At 47.6% G+C, this 17,575-nt stretch overlaps 1 protein-coding gene and 1 long non-coding RNA gene across 6 annotated transcripts in view; one reads left to right on the plus strand and one right to left on the minus strand.

Annotated features, from left to right (window-relative positions):
* LOC116419314 overlaps positions 1-9,450 on the minus strand; it is a 50,103-nt gene extending 40,653 nt beyond the window's left edge. Inside the window, exon 1 of the long non-coding RNA XR_004229586.1 lies at positions 9,154-9,450. This is a non-coding gene — a long non-coding RNA (uncharacterized LOC116419314). The remainder of the gene's footprint in view (positions 1-9,153) is intronic.
* CRY1 (cryptochrome circadian regulator 1) overlaps positions 8,257-17,575 on the plus strand; it is a 68,577-nt gene continuing 59,258 nt past the window's right edge. For 3 of the 5 annotated variants that reach the window (XM_031938548.1, XM_031938544.1, XM_031938545.1), the window contains exon 1: positions 9,586-10,130. In XM_031938548.1, coding sequence (XP_031794408.1) covers positions 9,973-10,130 — 158 coding nt within the window. In that variant the 5' untranslated portion in view covers positions 9,586-9,972. Of the gene's footprint in view, positions 8,320-9,584; positions 10,131-17,575 lie in introns of those variants that run through there. The other 2 variants (XM_031938547.1, XM_031938546.1) reach the window with 2 other exon arrangements.

Consider the following 17,575-nt stretch of genomic DNA (forward strand, 5'->3'; position numbering starts at 1 on the left):
GTTAGAGAGTAACAAACACCAAGTGATGTGGACAGTGGCATTTGGGTCACTTTTGCTTAAATGTTCTTCTTTATTATGAAAGAAATCTCAGAGTAGGAAGTGGGATAGGGAGCATGAAGGGCATTAAAAAAAAATAGACATAACCAAAAATTAAGGAGAAAAGAGATTAAAGAGAGAAGAGGAGAGAAAGAAGGAGAAGAGAGGGGAAGGGGAGAAGGGAGAGAATTGGGAGAGAAGAGAGAAATAAGGGATAGAATGGGCACCCACAGGGCCTCTGTAGATAGGGGCAGGGGCAAGTTGTTGCTGCCCACCAGGACAGTTGCAAGGAACTCGAATTGCGGTAAACAGGACATGGTTAACCAACACCCAGGTGCAAGTAGCTTGGGTCCTAGTAGACAGGAACCCAGAAAGCTTGGGTCCCACTACATGCTTCTATTCCTTGTTTTTTCTCTAAATTTGGCCAATAGTTAAGAAGTAAACATCTCCCTGGAGAGATTTAACCAATGAACAAAGAGTAAACATCTCCCTCCCTATCCCAATAAAACACCCATTCTGGCATACCTCCTTAAACCAACCAGTCCCCTGATGCTGTTTGGTCTAATCCTGCCTTATACAATAAAGCATTTTTCTTTGAAAAAGTAGTTCAATGTCTAGATAATTCTCACCTGATCTCCCATTGCAAAGGAGGAGGAAAGAAAGGGAAAGAGGGGGGGGGAGAAAATTATTCGACTTCATAGGCAAGAAAACATGGGTCCAAGGCCTGCCTGTGTGTGATTCTGGGAAAGACACTTAACATCTCAGTGCTCCTGGCAACTTTCTAAGCCCATGGGGCTTTTTATGTGTTATAGACATCTTTGACAGCCTGGCGAAGTCTATGGGATCTTTTCTCAATCTTTAAATAACTGAAACATATTCTTGGTCCTTAGCCCTTCCTCCTTGTAGAATAGACGCTCCTTTGGGAACAGGGACTGGCTGTGTAATGAGGGGGTGGAGATTTATGTCGCATAACTTTTTTAACATCTAGAGGGAGGGACTTGTGCTTCAGGATAAGAAATAAAATGCTACTCTTTGAATCCCAAAGGTGTGTCTTTTCATCTAGGCACTCATTCCTGCAAGAATATAAATCTTTCCTGAATTAAAACAAAATAATTGAAACATAAACTTGCTAAAAATTAATGAAAATAAAAATATACTTTTTATCCAAATTCATAGACCCCCTGAAATCTATTCCTGAACCTCTTTAAGGACTTCTACCTTAAGATTGTTGCCAAAAGTTGCTAGCCTGCCTTGGGAGAGGATGTTTCTTCACATGGAAGTTCCCTATACCAATGAAACGATCACTATCCCTTTCCCCCATAGATTTAAGCAGCAGACAGATCCCTGACATGAAGTTTTCTGTGTCTGAATTCATGCTCATTACTGAAACAAGGGCGATACTTTATGGAACATAAAATAACAGAGAATTATGTCCTGAAGAAAGCTAGAAGGGATGTGCCTGTATGCCAGTGAATACTTGCATCTTCCCAATGTATGTTTTTCCTCTAGAATACATCCCATCCCGTTACTCTGCCCCTAGAAAATCTCTCTAAGACATTTAAAAAATTATGACTTTGTTGCCCAAAGGTTTCAGGAAAAGCAATAAGGGCTTATTGCAAATGTGTTACAGTGATGGTTTTCTCCTGCTTAGAGGCTTAAGAATGACCTCATCACACCTGGAGCTTGTCACACAAAGGTGACCTTGTCAGCACTGCCTAGCAGGAAGTGAGAGTGAGCTGTTTTCATATCAGAAATTAATCTGAACGTGGAGGTGGTACATCCAGCATCTCCCCATTTTGCCACTGGGGTTGGGGAGGCAAGAAAGTTTGTTTTGCTCAAATTGAGTGTGCCACTGATTCCCAGCAGCCTCTTTCACCTGCAGCCCATTAGGTGCCAGTGGGAAGACAGCCCCCCACACACCATCACCATCCCTCCCCTTGGTGACATTTTCTCTCCTGCTCTCAACAGCTTGTTCAAAGTCTTGTCTGGGTCTGCCTGGCACAGAGTTCTTTGAGGATGCTCTGTGCTTTGTCTTTTTTCAAAGAGGTCACAGAAATATTTATGACCCTGGCGGCTCTTCCTGTCCCACTGTTTCAAGTTGCCTGGAGCAAAAAAAAAAAAAAAAAAATGGGTAGGTCATCTTTGAAGCAAAGAGCAACATAAATGAAGTGGGTGTTCACACTTAGTTCATCAAGGCTTCTGCCTCCATTTCTCATAGATAGAGGATTTTGTCCAATTGTTTTAGAAAAATAATCAAGACCAGCCATTCTTTTATCTAAATTCTCTAATGTGAGAAGAGTAGTAAATAAAGATTTTTTTCTTTTGTTTAAAAAAAGAGCTCTTCAATTCAATTCCAACAATATCTGGTAATCTCCTACTATGTGTGCAAGTTGCTGACTTGGCTCCTGGGGATATAAAGTTAGGGAAATAATACATGCCCTTAAGAAGTTTACAATCTTGTAATTAATCTTATTAAGTGTGACTAAGGAAAGGCTGTACATGGAAAAGGAGAAAGAAAATAAAGATTGATAGAGTACTTACTATGTGCCAGGCATTTTACGATTATTATTTCACTGGATTTTCACATTGGGAGGTGGGTGCTGTTATTATCCCTATTTCAATTTGCCCAGGGTCACACAGCTAGTAAGATGGTGAGATATAATTCCAGGCCCAGCCCTTCTACTGCACTATTTACCTTTCTCTAAAAAGTAACAAGCTTACATGATTCACATTTATATAACTAAGGTTTGCACAACACTGCATACATGATCTCATTTGAACCTTTCAAAATTTGAGGTACTTGCTATTTTTATTCTCATTTTACAGATAAGGAAACTGAGGTACCAAGAGATGACAGGAAGCCTGCTGAGGTTCACACAGTCAGTTGCTAAGTGTCCAGGATAGAATGTGAAACTTGGTCTTTCTGATTTCAATTCCAATGCTCTATTCATTATATCACACTCCCTTTCCAGGAACTTCAAAGAGTATGAAAGTGTGTGTGTGTGTGTGTGTGTGTGTGTGTGTGTGAGAGAGAGAGAGAGAGAGAGACAGAGACAGAGAGAGACAGAAAGAAACAGAGAGAGGAGAGAGGCAGAAACTTACCTTCTTGAGCTCAAATCTGGCCCCAGGTACATCATAGCTGTGGGCAAGTCATTTACTTTACCCTGTTTGCCTCAGTTTCCTCATATGGCCAACTACTCCAGTACATTTGCCAAGAAAACCCCCAATGAGGTCACAGTCGGGCATGACTGAAATAACTGAACAACAAAACAAATGTGCACCTATGTAGATGGGCCCCCAAACTCACAGCCCCAGGAAGTGTGGAGCCCCTCAAACCACCGGCCCTGATTCCAGCCCTAATTCCGGCCCAGCCCCTGCAGCCACCACCCAAAGTTCATCGATCCTGGTGAAGGTGCCCCCTGGCTCAGGCTTCTCCACATTCTCTATAGTCCCTGTAGCTTCAGCACAAAATTACTGGAGAAAGCTGGTTTATTCCCAGAGGCCTGGTTCTCCATCAGGAATCGTTCAGGGTTTGAAGAAGATGTATTACAAAGATAAGTTTCAGAGGCCCCAAGGTGAGACCTGTCTGGCCAGAGAAGGGATCATCTCAGTCTCAGGAGGAAGCCCCAGTTTTCTGCCAAAGCCTGTGAGGAAGATCGTTTTGCAGACTCTGTTTGTTCTGAGGTTTTCTGTTTTTCAGTAGGTGGGGATGGGGATGGCAGAGATGGGAGGGAGAGAATAAATACTTATAAAACACTTTTAAATTCAAAAAAAGTTGGAGAAGCTCACTCAATCATGAGAGGATTGGAAGCTCAGTGAGGATGGCTGACTACGAGGCCTTTCTGACTTACTGTGGAAACCTCCTTGATAGGAGAAGGGAGCTCCTTGAAAGCTGGGGCTATGGGACTTATCTGTTGGGATCTCCAGTGCCTAGAACTGTGTTTCCTACACAGATGGTGCTTAAGAAATGCTTTTTCATTCCTACAACTCATTAAGACAACCTTCTCCCAGCAACCTTGGTCCCAGTTACAGGGAACAGGGTAAACAACAAGTTCAGCCTGCATTGTGGGGCCTGAGCTTGTCTAGACCAGCCAAAAGAGCATCGCTGACAGAAGTTGAGGCCGTATTCTGGAGGGCCCAGGTGACTGAGGGACAAGAGTTCCTGGAAAAGTAGGGACTGCACCTGGAGTACTGGTGGGAGTCCCTCCCACCAGTTTCCAGCTTTACTCTGTCTGAAAGCACTGGGAAGTAAGGTCTGAGCCCCTGGGTCTTCTTGAATAGGAGAATGACTGGGTCAGATCATGCTTCAGAAAGTGTCCTGGCTCTGGATGGAGAAGGGAGAGCCCCGAGGCCAGAAGCCCAGTTAGAAGCAAGAGTCTGAACCAGAGAGGAGGCTGGGGAGTTCTTGGCAGAACTGGATCAGCAGCTTGTCTTTGTCGATCTTACATCTTCCTTTCCCTGGTCTTCTCTTGCCTTTGGTGACAGCCTCTCCCCTCTCCCCTCTCTCCTCCCCCTCCAGGGTACCATTCTTACCACGTAGTGAAGTGCCTCTTAGCTGCCAGTGAATCCCAACTGTCCTGTTAGTTGGCAATAGCTTGGGCTGCTAACCCTCCCAAGCGTATCTGAATTTATCCATCCAACAACAAGCAAATGAATAAGGGTCTATCATATGTAAAGGCCCAAATAGGCTCCGTCCTCAGAGAGCTCACAGTCCAACAGAGAGGACATCAGTAAACATCTGGATTTGTACATCCAAGATGCAGAGAGAGAGAGCAATCTCAGAGAGGAAGTGTGGAGGAAGGGGGGGAAGGGAGCTAGGGAAGGGCCTCCTGTAGAGAGAAGGGGTCCTTAAGTTGAGTCTTGAAGGAAGTTGGGAAAAACCAGAGGAGAGGAAACTCAGGAGAGACTCTCAGGATGGAGCCGGCCTAGACAAAGGCCTGACGCTGGAGATGGTACATCACTGAATAGCCAGTGAGTTGGAGCAGCCAGGAGGCCAGTGGAGCCAGCTACCCAAGGTGTGGAGGGGAGAAAGTGACAGAAGGCTGCAAGGGGAGGAAGGGGTCTCGGCCACCCAGAGCCCTTGACCCTTAGTCCCTGCTTAGCATGACCCACATGTGGATCTTCCGGCACTCTGCTCTTGGTGGATGGCGCCCACTCCTCTGGGAATCTTGGCCAGATTCCTTTGCCTCCAGTCCCGCTTCCCCCTCCCTGAGCTCCCATGCACAAAGCTCTCCCTCCAAAGGGACTTGGGAGAGCTTGGCAGCCAGCACCACCCCAAATAAAACATGTGCCTACGGCTCCCTGTGTTTCTCCTCTTGCCTCCTAACAACTCTCCCATTTCTCCCTTCCTGTACCTGCCCTGGAACCCTCCTCCCCTGCCTCAACTTCCCTGCAGATCCCTGGCCACAGAAATGGATAGAGAAGCCCAGGAAAATGCATCTACTATCCCATACACCAGGAATGGCACACCCTCTAACTAGGTCCCTATGCTGACTGAATATGAGTTGAATGTGGGAGCTCCTTCCAATGTTGCAGATGGCAGCTACTCCGGAGGTTCCTGCCAACATACCACCTTCTCTAAGAAAATCCTTTTTGGCTTCTCTACTTTTCAAGGGTTCTTTAAGGCACTCCAGAATGATGGTTTTGAATGCATAAACCACCAAAAATACCAATTTGTACTGAAAAACAAATTTCTGGACCCCAGGTTAAGAACCCCTAGGTTCATACTTTTTCCCCCATCTCAAATTTTCTTACCTGTGTAATATTTGTATCTGTACCCTGTCCTCCTACCCACATTAGCTCTTTACAGGAAGGGAACTTTCCCTCTCATATCCCCAGTAATTAGCAGGGTAGTTTGTATATAATAGGTGCTTAATAAATACTTCATGAATTGAATTGAATTTTCAGACTCATACTAGAAGCATGACCTTGGTCTGCCAGTAAAATGCCATGTACAAAATGGGGATAATGATAGCTCCTACCTTGAAGGATTGCTATAAAGCTGAGATAGTTTTTATAAAGTGCTTACAAACCTCAAAGAAATGTGCAAATGCTAGATGTTATTGTTGTTGTTCTTCTCTCTAGCCATCTAGACTATACCAGTGAATGATCAGGATTTTAACCTGTAACATTCTGGCAATGGGTAAAGAAAAATAAAAATAATAGTCCCTGTCCTCAAGAAGCTTACTTTCTATTGGATGGGGAGGGGGCACAGTCTAGAATGATTGAAGTTTTGAACTGAGTGAGCAAGAGGAAGATGACACTATCAAGAGGGAACTCTGCAAGAGGGACATGTAGTTAGTGGGGAGAAAAGTATTCAGCTTCAGATTCCAGCAGTCTATCCAGATGGAGGCATCCAATAGTCTCTCAGAGAGGCAGGATTGGAATTTAGGAGAAAGACTAGGGCTGGACAAAGATTCTGAAATCATCATTGAACCTCTTAAGGATGATAATGTCATTAAAGGGAGTCTTTAAAGGGAAGACAACCTAAGTTAGAGTCTTGGGGCTTTCCACCTCATGATAGGTCCATAGTCGAGAAGTGGTCAACTAGAGCAACCATGACTGGAAAAGCTCTCCTAGTATTTTCCATTCTGGGTAACCAGTGGGTTGTGCAAACCAGGAGACACTCCATGACTTTCCTGCCCCATGAGGTTCCTGCCCCATGACAATTCTTCTAGGGAAGGATTGAAAATTCCTAGCAAGTAGAGTTCCTATCCATCTTGTAGAAATTTCATGGGAAATAATGGGAAGTGAGAACACGTGGTACACACCTGCTCCACTGACAACCATGGAATTGTGACTGAACCCCATAATCTATTCCTTGGTGGTCATATGCAAGCCCTGATTCCATAAAAAGAATAGAAGAGAGTGGTATTTGGGAGGGGAAAGGAAGAAAAATCTATAATGCTTCCCAGTCACTCCAGTTCTATAAATTCCCAAGATCCAAAAACCAATTGAGATGAAAAGGTGATATTGAAAATGTAGATGGGCTTCATAGTAAGGTTACCTGATTAAGTCTGGGTGCCTCAATCTCTTAGCAGAGGGATCTTAGAGGTGAAACAATGAAAGAAGGTCATAGGACGATGGCTTGAAGATTAGTGAGTGAAAATGATGGGATGGACAAATTCTTGGAAGATATGAGGAGGTATAAAAAGAGGGATAGGGATTTACTTGGACAAGTTGAACTTCTTTCCAATGAAGCTCTTATTGATTGGCCAACAACAGGGCCCAGGCCAAACCCCATTTGCCCACTGGCTCCTGACTGGTTCAGAGTGAAAATAATAATTGTTTTTATTTTGAACAGAAATCCTGAAGATGATTTAAAAAAAAAAAACTAGGTAAAAGGTGCCATTCTCTGCCTCATTTCTTACCTGGTCTTTATGGACTTTGGGATTTGGGATTTGGGAGCTGCCTCAATGAAAATGAGACCTATTAAAGACCTTAGTTTAAAAAGGCTAAGATCTCTCACAACATCCAGGGCTATTTACAGTCATTCTGATCTATATTGGGCCATCAGATCCACATGACTCTGGAGAATAAGCAAGGCTGGTGACTTTGCTCAGACCTCCCTCACTTAAATCCAGCTCACTTGCATGTCATGGAATCACTCCCCTGATGTCATGATCCTCTTCCAGAACAACAAAGAAGGAGGGAGATAAGTCTAAATGTAAACAGGTTGTTGAGGTACAGATGGGGAGGGATATGGAAATGATGGATTGCCACGGCTGCTAATAAATTAAGAGGCAGCTAAGAGAGAGGAAGTTAGGGTGAAATGATGGTGTGGAGAGTACTGAGGTTTGGAACCACCCCTGTGGATCTATGAGGAGTTTCCGATTCGGTGCCCTAGAACAGTGAGGATTCAATTGAGGGTAGAGAGCATGAATGTGTAGCAGACCCAGATGGCTTCCTCATGGCAGCAGCAGAAGAGAAAGACACTGGGGGGACTCAGGAGTGTCACAAGTATTAAACAAGAGAATGAGAAGCCTCGTAGAACTGGTTAACTCTGGGGATGAGACAATCAAGGCAAGGAAATGGGCAAACAGCAGCGCTACTGCCCGAGAAAGGAGGAGAGAGGCTCGGAGGAAATCCGAGGCTGCTTGTGAGAGCAAAAATCAGGTTTACGAAACAGGATGATGTTGAAAGCCGGGAGACGGTGATTTCAGGTCCCAAGATCACATTACAAGGCAGCATCGTTTGGGGTAAAGGAGAGATCCAAGTTGTGCCAGTCCCTTGGATGGGGAGGGGTGCCCATCATGGAGTCCAAAGGACAGTGCCCCTGTGGGGGTGAGTATTTCCGCTGAATTTCCCAACTTAGGGAGGCAGAGAGTGGGGGCAAAGAGGGTCACAGCTTCTTGAGAAAGCAGGAGCAGCTTCCAGGCCACGAGACTGGAGAGCCGATGAGTCAGGGAGAGGGTGCAGGAGGCCGGAGGGCCCGGGAGGATGTGGGCCAAGGGGGAGGATCTGAGGCTGGGCCAGGGGCCGGCGCCTCTCCCCGGAGAGGGAGAGAAGTCTTTTTCAGGTCCCTTTCACGAGGCTGCTCATGCCCCAGAGTTGGACCCCGGGGTCCTGTGAGAGGACATCAGAAACATGGATGGATAAATGGGGGGGACCTGGGGTCACTAGGGGAGGTCCCCCCCAGGAGGGCTTGGGAACAAAGGGTCCCGGATGGGACCCGGAGTTTGTATCGAGCCTGCCAGGTGCCAGACGCTCTGCTACAAACTGTCCTTCCTGGGAGGTTGGTGCTATTCCCATTTTACAGATGAGGAAACTGAGGCCCAGGGTCCTGACTTCGAGATTCACTGCGTCACTTCGGGGTTAATTCGGGGTGTTAAAGAGGGGTCCCCTGAAGGCAGGGGCAGTGGCGGCGTCTGTGAGAAAGCGGGGTCCCTCTGGGGGGCTTGAGGGGCAGAAGCGGGGAGCACGCAGGCGAGTGAGAATCAGCCTTATGTAACCCTTGGGACCGGCGCCCGTCCTCCCAGTCTCCTCCTCCCCCTCCTCCTCTTCTCCTCCTCTTTTTCCTCTCCGCCTCCTCTCCTCCTCCTCCTCCTCCTCCTCCTCCTCCCAATCTCCTCCTCCCCCGGGCCGCCTCCGGGACAGGCGCAGGGAATACAGACTCACGGCTCCACACGGGACCGCGCGCTGGGGCGCGCGCGTGGCAGCCCTCGGTGGAAGTACGTGCGTGCGCGCGCGCGCGCGGCCGCCTCGGAACTCCTTGCAGCCCCGTGCTCATCCGGGGCTCCACCGGCCCCCGGGCCGTCAGCAGCCAATCACGGCCCTCTGAGGCGGGGCTTGAGTGTTCGCTCACGCGGTAAGGGGAGAGGCGGCCGCCGTCTCGGCAGAGACACGGGGAGGCTACGATACCGTTGACACCAGGCAGAGCCGGGGCCCCGCGGAGGCGTCAGCTACGACGCGCGCCCGAGAAGGCCGCGGCTGGAGGCGAGGGGCCCAGAGACCGCTTCGGGCACGAGAGGCCCCGCCCACAGCTCCCCAGCTCCTCCCTGCCGCCGGTTGCCGGGTGTAGTAAACACACTTCAGAAACGTGACGAGCGGGAGGTCACGTGGCGCGGGCGCCGGCCAATGAGGGGCCGGAGGCGGGGCGTGGGCCGCTGACGCGTCCACCCCAGCGCGAGGAGCCAGAGTCCGAGCCGTAGCTGCCGCCGACTCGCGGAGCCCGGGAGCCGGAGGACGAGAGCGGGACCCGGACCCGGAGCCGGACCCGGAGCCGAACCGGAGCCAGAACGCGAGCCTCACTTCCCTCCCCTTCTCCCCCGCCCCCCTACCCCGGCCGGCTTGGCCACGTGACCTCCCGGGCGTCGGCGCGAGGCTCCCCCCCAGGTCCGCCGGGACGCGATGTGGCCCCGCCGGGCGGCCGCGGGCTTCGCCGGGTCCTAGAGCCCGCCGCGCTCGGGCCCCTCCGGGAGACGGGCCGACCCCGAGATGGGAGTGAACGCGGTGCACTGGTTCCGGAAGGGGCTGCGGCTCCACGACAACCCCGCGCTCAAGGAGTGCATCGAGGGCGCCGACACCGTGCGCTGCGTCTACATCCTGGACCCCTGGTTCGCGGGCTCCTCCAACGTGGGCATCAACAGGTGGAGGTGAGTCAGGCCGGGCGGGCGCGGGCTCCCGCGCCCCGGAGCCGCCCGTCGGGCAGCGTGTGATGGCACAATCTTGGTCCGCCAGAGGGAAGCGCGGGCCCCGGGCGCCGCCCGCTCCGGAGCCCCGAGCCCGTCGCTCAGTGCGCGCTGCCTGGGGCTTGTCCGCGGGAGGGGAGCCGCGTGGCTGCGGGCCGTTTGGATCGCGCGCCCGTTTTATGAGAGGCCAGAGGGAGGGGGCAAGCGCGGCAAACTCAAGTCTGTGTGAATGGCCCCAGACCAGAGTTGTCCCCAAGGGCCGCCGTGGGGGAGGTCCTAGCGCCGGAGACAGCTTGCCCTTGGAAGCCCTGGAGCCCCTACCTCAGCCCATCCCCTGATTTTACGGATAGGAAGGTGACCCCCCCCTTAAATGTCTTGACCCAGGTCACGTTGGTGGTGAGAGTCAGAGGTCCCTGCCCTCAAAAGAGCTGACTTCTCTGCTGGGGTTGGGGGTAGGCGGTGTGTCCCAGCCATCAGTGGGTACATTTTTTGGAAGGATCTGTAGGACGATCTAAACCCTGGCTCTGGAGTTACGAGACTTGAGTTCAAATTCCACTTGTGGCACTGACTGATTTTCCTGTACCTCCCTGTCCTCTCCGTGTCAGCTGTGCGGAGATTATGGCGGGGTTTGTGTTTATAGTTCTGTTGGAGAAACTCAGAGAGCTGCCTGGGCAAGTGGGGAAGTCGGAGACCATCCCCCTTCCCGCGTCGTAGCTGAGGACCTGAAGCTCCCAAAGGAACAGAACCAAGAGGGGCTGGCCCGTGCTCTCTGCACAGGACCTCTGGTCCGGGGCGGGCTCCCCACTTGCTCCGGCTCACACAGATCACTCGAGTCAGACAGGACCTGTCTCCAAAGCTGGCCTTCCGTCTGTTTCCCACCTCTGGAAAAGCTCTAAAGTTCCAGCCCCTTCTTAGAGCCGAGGAACTTGAAGCAAAGAGGGGTCCAGGCCGTGAGGCGAGAAAGGGCCAGGGCTGGGATTCAGTCAGCACAACCTGATGCTCCTCTGTAGGACTTCCCACGTGTCCCAGCCGGTGGCCAGATCCGCATTCCAAGGAAGTCTGCTTTGAAAGCAAAAACTTACCTTGTTTTAATGCTCCAGGAGGAAGGGTTGTGACTTAAGAATTAAATGAAAATGACGGGGGTTCTCCCGGCCTCCCCGGCCCAGCATCTGGGCTTCTCTCTGTGTGTCTGAGTAACCAGAGATTGTGCCCCATTCCAGCTCCTGGGACTCTCCCCGCAGTTCTTGGGGCTTCCTGCCTCGTTGTCAGCCAGGGCAGAAAGGCCCCAGCAGAGGCAGCTGGCCTCCTCCACCTGGAGGCTGTGCCGGGAGCAGCCAGGGAAGGGCGGCAGCCTGGGGTCCGTGCGCCGCTCTTCCTGGCTCCTCCTTGTGGCTCCTGCCATCCAGCACACTCTGACTTTCTAGGCACGGCAGAAAGGGATCCTCCCTCCCAGGCCAGCGCAGAAACCCTGGGAGATGATGCTCCCCCTCTTCCCTACCATCTCCCCCCATGCCCTGGGATAGCCCCACCCTTCCCTCTCCATGGAAAAGCTTTGTTAGCAAACCTTCTCCGAAAGGTGACAGAGTGGGCTCCCCCGAAGAGTAGTCAGAGGGAATGCTGCCTTCTCTCCCACACATATCACTGTGACCAAGTGCCAACTGCTTCCCAAGGGTACAGCAGCGATGCTTATTCAACCAGGAAAATGGCCACGCCCCAAAACTCTGTCAGCCTCCTTGGGCAGGCAAGGAGGTAGCTGGAACACAGTGGAAAAGACCAGATTTAGAGTCCCAAGACCTGCGTTCAAGTTCTGATATGGCCTTTTCCTAGCTGGAGCCACTTTTTACCTTCCTTTGGATACAGTAGGTGCTATATAAATGTTTATTGAATTTGATTTATAATTTGATTTTGGGCTTGCCTAATATCTCTGATCCATAGTTTCCCCGTCTGTAAAATGAGAATGTCAAGGCTTAAAATATTTGCCTTGAAGAGTTTTGAGGCCAGTGCTTTGTAACCCTTCACCTGTTAGAATTATTGATCACTTGGTGCCACTAAAGCCCTTCTCTGAGGCCTCATCATGGCATGGGGGTAACCCTGGGTTTTTGAAGGCTCGGCCAGCAAACTTAGCTCTCAGGCCCTGTGAGTGGCAAGTACCAGGTGTCCAAAGGCCAGCTGCCCCAGACGGCCGAGATTGCATCAGCAGAGGCACAGGGACGAAGTGGTTGGCCGCAGTAACTCCTGAGTTGTATGGGCAGGTGGTGACCTCTCTGGGTCGAGGGAGGACTCACGTAATTCACAAGTCCTTGATGTAGACGTATTATCATCAGCTCAGATAGATCTGAGCCACCCTGAAAGGGCTATAATGGATTGTAAGGATGGAACAGTCCTGATGTGCTCCGCCAGGGTAATCATTAACCTCTGCAGAGTGTGGTCCAAACTGCCCTTCAAAGCCCTTCCCCTTCCCTTCCTGAGCCAGTCTCCCCACTTCTCACACTCCCTTCCTCAGAACTTGGAGGCTGGCCAGGCTGGCAGGCTGCTCCCCTGTCCCCGTGGGTCTCTTCTCTTCCCCCAGGCTCAGCACATCTCCCACCAAGACCGACTTCATTTCAAAGCTTCTTCCACTTCCAGGCTCGACCACCATTCATTCCGATGCCCAAGCTTGTTCCCATCTGTTTAGTTCTCAGAGGCTTTCTTTAGGGCTTTTGACTCTGTCCCCTTCTCTCTGTTCCTTCTGCCACCAGCTTGGGCTGTATTCTCCACCCTTTCTCCATCTCTGCTAGGCCTGTCATCCTTCTGTCTCTAGGCTGCCCCTAATCCTGTCGTCCGGAGTAACTACATCAGTACCACGCTGAGGGAGCTTCAGACCCCCCAGCCTGAGGGTCACAGGTGCCCTCCTACCAGATGGTACCGCCCCATCTTGCCAGACTCATTCCCATACCTGAAACTCTAGCCAGAGCTCCCCCACGTAGTGATGGACTGTCTCCTTTCCGTGGCCTTGCCCGCCCTTAGGCCCACAGTCCCATACACTCTGCGTGGCAAATTTTCATCCATCCTTAAAAGCCCAGCTCAGACCGCAGGGCCCCTGCACCCCACCAAGGTAATGAACTTGGTCACTTGCATGGCCTTTGGAATCTCACTAGAGCTCTCAGGACTTTTTGTTGAAGTATCCTACCCCCCTGCTAGACTGGAAGCTTCTTGAGGGCTAAGCTATGTTATCCAAACGCACCTGTGTTCCTCCAGCATACCGCTTATGGTGCTGCACAGTCAGAACTTCATACAGCTCAAATCAGATTTAAATATTGTTAAGCTTAAGAACCCTCTGCTCGGCACTCACTCCTTGGCTCTTGGAAGAGGGCTTCCCCCAGTCTTTGATGCTGGAATGTGGAAGGGGCTTTGCTTCCTGTTTTACAGGAGAGGACATTGAGGGGCTGGGGTGGGGGGGGTTGTGGCCTGGCTAGGGCTGTGGCAGCAAGGGGAAGGATGTAACCTGGCTGGGGCCCTGCAGCAGCAAAGGGAGTAATAGGGTCTGGCTAGGGCTGTGGGGCAGCAAGGGCAGGGCAGGGATTTGGGCCCTGGGCCTTAGAGTGCCAAGTGTGCCCTGTACATAGGAGGTGCTTTACAGGTGTCTGTGATTTCACTTAAAAAATCCTTGATTACAAATACTGAATCAAGAACTTTGTCTTGGGATTGGGTTTTTATTTTTAGTTTAAGTTGGGAGAAGACAATTCCTTATAGGCCAAAAGTTAACTTAGCTTTTTCATTATTCTGTAGTTGGGATGGACCCTATTCTGTCTAGGAGTTTCCTTCCAAGATGTGATAAATTAAAAGGTGTGTCAACTGAACCTAACCATCCTCTCACCTGTAGGGTGGCTAAAGCCAAACAGAGCAGACTGGAGACAGGAGAGTCAGGAATCAAACAGTAGTTTAAAGGCAAAAGAGAAAAATGGCTTGCAAGAAAGGAGGCAGGTGAGACATATGTGCTGGGGTCCTGCCCCTAGGGAAGGGACCTGTTTTGATATGGCTAAACCTTGGTACTTCTACCAGTGGCCATGCAGTAAGCTCTAGTCCTGACAATGAGGGGTAAGAGCAGCAATGAGATAAGTTTGATTGGTAGCAAGGCTTCATGATTAGAACAACACTGAGCTTGTCTGAGCTTCCAGAACACCTGGAGCTGCTCAAAGCAATAGAGTAATTCTGTGATTTTGCCAGAGAGGGAGCGCAAAGGATTGTTGTTATGCCAAACAGCTTGCTTGCTGGGCCTTAACTGTGGGAAACAGGCATCTACTAATACCTTTACAAGTACCTACTGGAGAAGCAGTACTTTCTTTACAAAGTTACCTTTTGAAAGTGGGTAAGAATATTCAGATTGGGAGCTGCTGAATAATTTTAAAGTTTATGACTTATAAAAAAAAGTTTAAAGACAGAAGTCTCCCTTTATTTAGGAATCTTGATGTGTTTAATGAGTAGATCAAAACATATTGTAAGTTCAAAAAATTAAGACAAGAAACTGTATTCAGTAGCTTTCAAAACAAGAGTTCTCTCTAGTCAAGAGATAGCATTGAAAAATATAGTCTAAAGAAGTAATCCATGGGTTACATTCTTATTTTAAAACATTTGTCCATGGCAGATGATTCTGTTTTGGTTTTGCTTTTTGAGGGGAGAGACAACAGTTTGGCAGGCTAATTTTTAGACTGGATTTACTACTTCAACATGTTCTAAAGTCATCTTTGAAATATTAGCACTTTGACACACTGAACAGCTGAAATGAACAAAAAAGGGCTGCCTATTAAAGTACTGTTCTGGATGTGTTTTTATTCCATTTTCTACCTTTTGAATTCTGACTTTCTCTATAAAAACAAATGTAGTGGATCTGTGCCATTTCACTGTAGGGCTAAAGAAACCTTTGTTGTAGCTGGCACATTAAGAACTAGTCATGCTTCAGCCTTAGGAACTGACCACCTCATGAAGTTTGAAATGTTACAAATTTATATTTGAGTTTGAAAAAAAAAATGAGAAAATGGTTTTTTTCTAAAGGACTAGAATAATGGCAAGTTGATGGTTAATGGGAAATGTGAGTAATACCTGCCTGAGGTAAAGTGACTCAGGTCACCACAATTTAGTATGGTAAAGCTAGGAAGGAGAAATTCCTTGTAGCCATTCATAGTAATTGGCTTTGAATTTGACTTTCAGAAGAGACCTGGTGCTACGTGATAATAAAAATACTTTTTAGCAACTAATGGGTGACCATTTCTGTACTACTTATAAGACATTTTGGATACAGCTTTAAACACGATAAAGCTTTCTAAAATACAGTTAGGCAATTTGGGAAATCTTGTTAGAATACTGATTATAAAAAAAGAGCAAGTTATTGATTCTAATAAATGAGATTATTACAAATGGGGACAATCTTTATTTTGTAACAAGAAAAGGTTTTAAAGTTGAATACTGGTAATGTTTAAATGGTATTCCTAACTGTCTTTTTTATCATATATTCTTCCCTTTCCCTCCACAAAATAAATAACATTTCCCTTAAAATATATATCTTCATTAAATCCACTTGTATAATTTTATATCTTTAAATGATGTAAGCTACCAAGTTTACAAAAAACTTTTAAAAATGTATTGCACTTATAAATTTAAATAGGACATGCTAGGAGATATAGTACACTGGACCTCAATGGTTGTTAGCTTGTACTCAGAATTCAATAAAGTTCAATTTCGAGCCAAAGGGTCTGCTCAAATGCTCAAATAGTTTTGGAGGAAAACTATGCAGCAAAAAAAAAAAAAAAAAAAAAAAAGCCAAAATTTACACTAGAGTCAATTGAACCATGAGTTTAAAATACAGTGATTTCTTCTTCCCTAAAACATCCCAAAAAGTCAGCCAGAAGATTCCAGGCATTCAGAAAGCACCCTCCTGCACCTCTCAAGAAAAGCTCACACCTGTGCAGGCAGACAAGCTAGTCACCTCCTCACACAGCCAGAGACAAATCAGGGAAACTATAAGCTTCCAAGTTTTATTTCTGAAGTCAACAAGAGTGTAGGGTTCCCCTGAGTAAGCCCCACTTTAGGGACTGGTTGAAAACCCACAACGGGGACTTAAGTCATCAGGAGTAAGGACTGCCAGTGTAGTCAGGCAGTACAACCTATAGCTGTACCTCGGAGATATGGAAGTCCCAAATTGCTAGAATAAAACAAATTTTCTCAATAAAGCCAGTGTGTACAAAAGTTATGTTTATACTATGCTGTATAGTCTATTAAGTATGCAATACATTATTATGTCTAAAAGAACAAATGTATATACTTTAGTTAAAAAATATCTTATTGCTAAAAATTCTAAACATAATCTGCACCTTCAGTGAATCATTATCTTTTTTATGGTATTGGGGGGGGGGTCTTGCCTTGATATCTTTAGCAGCTGACAAATTGGGGTGGTGGTTGGGGTGGCAATAGCAAGTTCATAAAATAAGACAACAAAAATTTTCTACACTGATTGGTTCTTCCTTTCATAAAAGATTCCTCTATCACATGTGGTACTGTTTGAGAGCATTTTAGCTACAGTAGAACTTCTTTCAGATATGGAGTCAGTCCACTCAAATCCTATCACTGCTTTATCAACTAAATTTATATAATATTCTTTCATATCGTTGTGTCTTAGGGAATAGGGATACCAGAGGAGAGGGAGGAAGATGGGAATGACCAGTGAGTGGGATACTCAGAACATACATAGCATTCATCAACTAAGTTTGACATCATATATGGGTGTGGTTCTGGGGCATCCTAAAACAATTACAGTAGTAACCAAAGATCACTCATCAAAGATCAGTATAACAAAAATAATAATGAAAAAGTTTGAAATATTGTGAGAATTACTAAAATTTGACAAGAGATATTATGTGAGCTCATGCTGTTGGGAGAATGGAAGTGATAGACTTGCTCAACCGAGGGCTGTCACAAACTTCCAATGTGTGTTAAAAAAAAAATCTGCAAAGCATTCATTTTAATGAAGTATGTCTGTAGGCACACAGGAAAGCCTATGTGCCCAGGATATCCAAGAATCTTTGTATTCTATTCATAGACACTATAGAGGGTTCTAAAAGACCTAGCTTTTGGAACCTCAGAAATCCAATAGGTTAGAGGTCAGTGCAGGAAGTAGAGGGGACCTAGCACAAAACCAAGCAGGGCCAACTATGTCCACTCAAAAGCAGAGGTTGGCCTAACTCATTAGTAATTAAAACTGGAAAGATGAATAAGTAAAAGAAATCACTGACTAGCATGCTCAAAAAAAACAGTTTAGAAGAAAGACCCCAAAAGTGCAAGAATTCTACATGGTACGTAGAAGAAATAAAGAGATAAAAGATGAAATCAAAACTATGGAAGAAAGAATTGGAAGAAGAATAAATATTTTAAAAGAG

The sequence above is a fragment of the Sarcophilus harrisii genome, chromosome 5, assembly GCF_902635505.1.
Source record: "Sarcophilus harrisii chromosome 5, mSarHar1.11, whole genome shotgun sequence".
Classification (NCBI taxonomy): domain Eukaryota; kingdom Metazoa; phylum Chordata; class Mammalia; order Dasyuromorphia; family Dasyuridae; genus Sarcophilus; species Sarcophilus harrisii.